The 7,253-nt window shown below is 47.6% G+C and overlaps 1 protein-coding gene across 1 annotated transcript in view; it reads right to left on the bottom strand.

The window, feature by feature from the left end:
• Positions 1–1,984: 1,984 nt before the first annotated feature.
• The window catches only part of NDUFA7 (NADH:ubiquinone oxidoreductase subunit A7), an 11,317-nt gene continuing 6,048 nt past the window's right edge, over positions 1,985–7,253 (bottom strand). Inside the window, exon 4 of the mRNA XM_017500101.2 lies at positions 1,985–2,218. Within this exon, the coding sequence (XP_017355590.1) occupies positions 2,128–2,218 (91 nt within the window). The 3' untranslated portion in view covers positions 1,985–2,127. The remainder of the gene's footprint in view (positions 2,219–7,253) is intronic.

Raw genomic sequence — 7,253 nt, 5'->3', positions numbered from 1 at the left:
TCTCAAAAACAACAACAAAAAAAGAAAAGTCAGGGTCCTAAAACTTGGTTCGGAGGCCGTCAGTGGCACGCCTTTCCTAGGGTCTTGCCTTCCTGGTGGCCTCTGCACACCCTGCCTGGTCTTTCTCTCCCTCCTGCCCTTTCTGAATCTGATTCATCCTTTTGCCCCAAGCAGAATCCCACCTCCTCCAGGAAGCCTTGGGCTGTTAGCCTTGGTAGGACCCACTCTGGGAGACATGTACCTGCTGCCTGCAACGGTGGCCTTTCCCCTTCCAGAGGGCAGGACCCTCTCGGCACCCTCTTGGTCGACAGCTGACCTTTTTCAGCTGCTGAGGGTATGGGGCTGTGCCCTGGGACAGCCATGACACTCTCCTGCTTAGGGTCACTGGGTGGCTCCTGCAGCCAGACTTGTACATTTCCCTTTGCAGATGTGTGTCTCCTCCCCAGGAAACAACTGCCTTCCTTCCAGGGCTCATTCTCATCCTGCAACCCTAGCATAATGGTTTCTGGCTCAGGGAGGCCTTTCCTGATCTGCCCTAGGTCTGCCTTCCCTGTGAGCAGCCCTCACTGTCCTTTGCCTTCTCCCTTGAGCTGCAAGGTGACCAAGGTCAAGCAGGGACCTCAGTGGGAAGGTGCTGAAGAAGGTCCATGTGAGCAGTGGCTGGGGAAGCCCTCAAGAGGTGAAAGTTAGACCAGGCACGGTGGTTCACACCTGTAATCCCAGCACTTTGGGAGGCTGAGGCAGGAAGATCACTTGAAGTCAGGAGTTCGAGACCACCCTGGCCAACATGGCAAAACCCTGTCTCTACTAAAAATACAAAATTAGTTGGGTATGGCTGTGCACACCTGTAGTCCCAGCTACTTGGGAGGCTGAAGCAAGAGAATCGCTTGAACTCAGGAGGCGGAGGTGGCAGTGAGCCAAGATCATGCCACTGCACTCAGCCTAGATAACAGAGCAAGACTTTGTCTCAAACAAAAATTTAAGAGGTGAAGGCCGGATGCAGTGGCTCATGCCTGTAATCCCAGCACTTTGGGAGGACAAGGCAGGCAGATCACCTGAGGTCAGGAGTTCAAGACCAGCCTGGCCAACATGATGAAACCCTGTCTCTACTAAAAATACAAAAAATTAGCTGGGCATGGTGGTGGGCACCTGTAATCCCAGCTACTCAGGAGGCTGAGGCAGGAGAATCGCTTGAACCCAGGAGGCGGAGGTTGCAGCGAGCTGAGATCGTGCCATTGCACTCCAGCCTGGGCAACAAGAGCAAAACCCCATCCCCCCAAAAAACAGAGATGGAAGTGAGATGTCTGTGGCTGGCCTACCAAGTGTGCACACACACACACCCCTCCCCCACCTGACTGGTCTTCATGATCAGTGTTCCCCAACACCCAGCAGTCCTGGAGTCCAATCTTCCAGAAGGGTCACCCATTCCCACCACTCTCAAGGTCACAACCTGGCCTTCAGGGGAAAGCGTGTTGCTGTCTTCAGGGCCTCTGCACCCAGGGACAGTGTCTCTCTGGAGCACCGACAGAGTTGGAAGACTCAGCACCGACTTCACCCCAAAATCCAAGTAACCTGGGTATTGCTTAAAATCAGGGGCTGGGCGTGGTGGCTCACATCTGTAATCTCGGCACTTTGGGAGGCCGAGGCAAGTGGATCACCTGAGGTCTGGAGTTTGAGACCAGCCTGGCCAACATGGTGAAACCCCATCTCTACAAAAACTACAACATTAGCCGGGTATAGTGACACACATCTGTGGTGTCAGCTACTCAGGAGACTAGCTTAAGCCTGGGAGGCAGAGGTTGCAGTGACCCAAGATTGCACCATTACACTCCAGCCTGGGCAACAAGAGTGAAACTCTGTTTCAAAAAAAAAAAAAAAGTAAAATCAAGTCAGGTTTGGTGGTTCACGCTGGTAATCCCAGCACTTTGGGAGGTTGAGGCAGGAGGATCACTTGCGGCCAGGAGTTCAAGATCAGCCTTGGAAACATGGTGAGACTCTATTTTTTTATTTTTTAAAGTAAAACGAGAAGCGATACTGGAGCTCTACGTATTTGTCATAAATTAGGTCACTGTCTCCCTGGAGGGAATCCAAGGAGGCAAAGCAGTCAGGGGCCCTAAGGGTGCAGTGTCACAGGTAAGGCTGGTCCGAGGACAGCTCCCACCTCTTTATGGGAGGCGCTGGAGTCACCGCCTTCTTCTCAGTGGCTGCTACAGCGGAGCTAGAGGAGGGAAAGATTTCAGTGAGGGTTTCCAAAGAACAGTGCAGAAGGATCTGAGGCAGCCCACACCTGCCCTGGTACAAACATACCCAGAGGGACTTTCTGGACCTGCAGGGAAGACAGCAGGGTATTCCAGAATGCCAACCCCTCCAATGTAGCCCCTCAGAGGGTCAAGCGATACCAGCTGGGAGCTGGCAAGCCTCCTCTCTCCCGTAAGCCCTGTGTGAACGCCCTGCCATGGCTCCAGGGCCCAGAACCCACAGTGGAGAGCTGGGCTCCTCCCTTCCCACTTTTGGTTCCCAGTGTACACAAGGCCCCCATCCCCATTCCTGCTGCCCCTCAGAACAGGATGCTGGCAAACAGACCAAGCATTTAAATGACACTAGCCTCCAGCTCTTCCTGCCTCCGGGACTGAACATTAACTACCTGGCAGGCGCTACTATGAGGGCGCAGAGCCAGGAAGATGGGGTACTGCCCTCAGAAAGACTCAGGCTGATGGGGCTGAGAATCCATGTGCAAATGGCAACTGCAAAACACATCTCTGGCCCAGAGCTGGCCAAGAGGGAGCCCCCAGGAGACCCTGTGCTGGGAAGTCCAGGATGAGCACCCTCCCCTCTCCGCCCACCTGAGCCTGTGGGGCCTAGGGCTGGAGAGGTTCACACACCTCACATCCTAAGCAAGAAAGAAAGCAGGAGGTGGGATGACAAGGAGGCGCCCTAGGGGTGGAAGCACAGGACCTCCGAGGAGCCTCAAGGAAGTGGAAGAGGCAGAAGTGGCCTCCCTGGGAAAGGCAGACATCCCTAGGGGCATGGCAAGGGGTGTGTGGGAACAAGATAGCTTGCCACACTCTGGTGCTGGACTCCAGTGAATCAGAAGGTGACAACCATTCCACTGACCAGAGTTCTTTTTGTTTTTTCAAGACAGAGTCTTGCTCCATCACCCAGGCTGGTGTGTAGTGGCATAATCTCAGCTCACTATAACCTCCTCCTCCCATGCTCAAGTGATTCTCTTGCCTCAGCCTCCCAAGTAACTGGGATTACAGGCAGGTGCCCTCCCAACTAATTTTTTATTTTCTTTCTTATTTGTTTATTTAGGAGGCAGGGTCTCACTTTGTCACCCAGGCTGGAGTGCAGTGGTGCAATCTTGACTTACTGAAGCTTCTTTGACCTCCCAGATTCAAGAGATCCTTCTGCCTCAGCCTCTCAAGTAGCTGGGACTATGGGGGCATACCACTACACCCAACTAATTTTTGTATTTTTTGTAGAGACAGTGTTTCACCATGTTGCTCAGGCTGGTCTCGAACTCCTGGGCTCAAGGGATCCACCTGCCTCAGCCTCCCAAAGTGCTGGGATTACAGGCTAGAGCCACAGTACTCCTAATTTTTGTATTTCAATAGAGGCAGGGTTTCACCATGTTGGCCAGGCTGGTCTCAATCTCCTGACCTCAAGTGATCCACTCACCTCAGCTGGGATTACAGGCGTGAAATACCATACCCAGCCTAAAAAATTCTTAATAGAGACGGGGTCTCGCTATGTTACCCAAACAGGTCTAGAACTCAAGCGATCTTCCCACCGCAGTTTCCCAGGTCGCTGAGATTACAGGCGCACACCATCATGCCCAGCCTATTCACAGAATTTTTTTTTTTTTTTGAGATGGAGTCTCTGTTGCCACACTGGCGTACAGTGGCACTATCGCAGCTCACTAAAACCTCCACCTCCCAGGTTCAAGCAATTCTTCTGCCTCAGCCTCCCGAATAGGTGGGATTACAGGTGTGCGCCAGCACCCCGAGCTATTTTTTGTATTTTTAGTAGAGACGGGGTTTCATCATGTTGGCCCGGATGATCTTGATTCTTCACCTGTGATCCACCTGCCTCCGAGTCCCAAAGTGCTGGGATTACAGGCGCCAAGCCACCGTGCCTGGCCCTATTCACAGAATTCTAAGTATAGAGCTGCCCTGCCTGGCCTCATTGCCTCCCAGATCTCAGCACACTACAAGTCTAGCATCCCTATTTTATAGATAAAGAAACCAAGGCTCAAGAAGGCTGAGGCACTGCCCACACTGTGAGTTGGCTGCAGAGCCCAGACTCCAATGGGAGTCCGGGTGAACTGGTTTGAAATTCTGCTTCTGCTTACCGCTGCCTTTGTGACCCAGGACAGTCACTTGGCCTTTCTGAGCCTCAATTTTCCCTTTTGCAAGAGGGGCCAATTTTGAGAGATCCAAGATGGCTGATCACTAGCAGCTAGGGATTGTAGCTCCTACTGAAAGCGCAGAGAACGAGAGAACGCCACATTTTCAGATCAATTTTTGCTGCTCAAGCACCAGGTGATTCCCAGTGGAGGAGCCTCACGGGTCGCCAGCGCGACTCTTGTGGCCGGCGAGGCGGTTTTGCCGCTGCCTTGGTGCGGCGGTTCTTGGTGCAGTCAGAAAAGCACCATCAATCTTAAAGCCGCTGTTTTGGCCGGCGCAGTGGGTTGCTCAGATTTTAGCGCTGGGAATCAACAAGTTGGACGTCCATTCAGAAACCCAACTATAAAGACGGTAATTATAAAGACCACAGATGGATAAATCTATAATGAAGGGAGGAAACCAGCCTAAAAAGGTTGAGAATACCCAAAATCAGAATGCCTCTCCCTCTACAGGGGATCACAGTTCCTCATCAGCAACAGAACAAGGCCTGATGAAGAAAGACTGTGTTCCACTAACAGAAGAAGGCTTTAAAAAGTGGATGATAAGAAACTTCTGGGAATTAAAAGAACTTGCTCTAACCCAATGCAAAGAAACTAAGAACTTTGAAAAAAGGTTTGACAAAATGTTAACAATAATACACAATTTAGAGAGGAATATAAGTGAATTAATGGAGCTGAAAAACACAACACGAGAACTTCGCAAAGTATGCACAAGTTTTAACAACCAGATTGATCAAGCAGAAGAAAAGATATCAGGGGTCGAAGACCAACTTAATGAAATAAAACGTGAAGACAAGATTAGAGAAAAAAGGATAAAAAGAAACGAGCAAAGTCTCCAAGAAATATGGGACTATGTGAAAAGATCTAATCTACGTTTGATAGGTGTGCCTGAATGTGACAAAGAGAATCAATCCAAGCTGGAAAATACGCTTCAGGATATTATTCGGGAAAACCTTCCCAACCTAGCAAGGCAGGACAATATTCAACTCCATGTAATACAGAGACCACCACAAAGATATTCCTCAAGAAGACCAACCTCAAGGCACATAATCGCCAGATTCACCAGGGTTGAAATGAAAGAGAAAATACTGAGGGAAGCCAGAGAGAAAGGTCAGGTTACTCATAAAGGGAAGCCTATCAGACTCACAGCAGATCTCTCAGCAGAAATCCTACAAGCCAGAAGAGAGTGGGGCCAATATTCAACGTCCTTAAAGAAAAGAACTTTCAACCCAGAATTTTACATCCAGCCAAACAAAGCTTCATAAGCGAAGGAAAAATAAAATCTTTTGTGAACAAGCAAGCACTCAGAGATTTCATCACCACCAGGCCTGCTTTACAAGAGCTTCTGAAAGAACCACTACAAATAGAAAGGAACAACCAGTATCAGCCTTTCTAAAAAATACCAAAAAATAAAGAACATCAACATAATTAAGAACTTATATCAAATAATGGGCAAAACAGCCAGCTAACATTAAATGGCAGTATCAAACTCACATATATTATTATTAATTCTAAATTTAAATCAACTAAATCCCCCAATCCAAAGACACAGACAGGCAAAAAAAAAGCCAAGACCCATTGGTATGCTACATCCAGGCTCATCTCACATGCAAGGATACATAAAGACTCAAAACAAAGGGATGGAGAAAAATTTACCAACCAAATGGAGAGCAAAAATAATAAATAAATAGAAAGCAGGAGTTGCAATTTTCGCTGATAAAATAGACTTTAAAGCAACAAAGATCAAAAGAAGCAAAGAAGGATATTACATAATGATAAAAGGATCAATGCAACAAGAAGAGCTAAAGATCCTAAATATATATGCACCCAATACAGGAATACCCAGATATATAAGACTTATAAAGAGACTTAGACTCCCACACAATAATAGTGGGAGACTTCAACATCAATATCAGACAGATCAATGAGACAGAAAGTTAACATCGATATCCATGACTTGAACTCAGATCCGAAACAAGTAGACTTAATTAACATTTATAGAACTCTCCACTTTAAATATACAAAGTATACACTCTTATCAGTACCACATCACACCTATTTACAGGTTTAAATGAAATATTGGTTGGCTGCTTGTTAGTTATTTTCTTCCCTCATTTTTTTTTTCATGTCTTTATTATTAAACACAATTACAGGCATACCCATTTTTAGACTGCATTCTAGCCCGGGCAATAAAGCAACACCCCTGTTCTCTCTCCCTCTTCCCCTTTCTTCCTCTCCTTCATTCGTTTTTCCTTTTTTTATTCTTTCTCTTTCTTTCTTCTTAAAAAAAAATAAAAATAAAAAAATAATTTCGTTCCAGAAGGGAGTTAAGCAAGCTATAATGCAAAATAAAATAAACGTTTTAAAAAGAGAATGAGAGAACAAGACAGAGGGAAAACCACAGCAGAAGAGAGATGAGACTAGGAGAGTAGGCTAGCTTCTTTGCTGGAGTTGGCTCTGATGCTTCTGCAGCCAAGATTCACAGCCTTCTTAAGGCTAGGATTTTTTTTTTTCCTCCAAAAAGAAAAAAAAAAAAAGAGGGGCCATGACCATCTAACTGGTAGAGTTATTGGGAGGTAGGAAAGACAGTCTCTGTGCCAGCCTCCCTTCTAAGAGTATACAAATATTAATTATGAGGATTAACCCTCAGGCCGGGCGCGGTGGCTCAAGCCTGTAATCCCAGCACTTTGGGAGGCCGAGGCAGGTGGATCACGAGGTCAAGAGATCGAGACCATCCTGGTCAACATGGTGAAACCTCGTCTCTACTAAAAATACAAAAAATTAGCTGGGCATGGTGGTGCGTGCCTGTAATCCCAGCTACTCAGGAGGCTGAGGCAGGAGAATTGCC

Source organism: Cebus imitator, unplaced genomic scaffold (genome assembly GCF_001604975.1).
Source record: "Cebus imitator isolate Cc_AM_T3 unplaced genomic scaffold, Cebus_imitator-1.0 Scaffold263, whole genome shotgun sequence".
Taxonomy (NCBI): domain Eukaryota; kingdom Metazoa; phylum Chordata; class Mammalia; order Primates; family Cebidae; genus Cebus; species Cebus imitator.
Note: the sequence above shows the minus strand (reverse complement) of the source record. Positions and strands in the feature narration are given on the sequence as shown.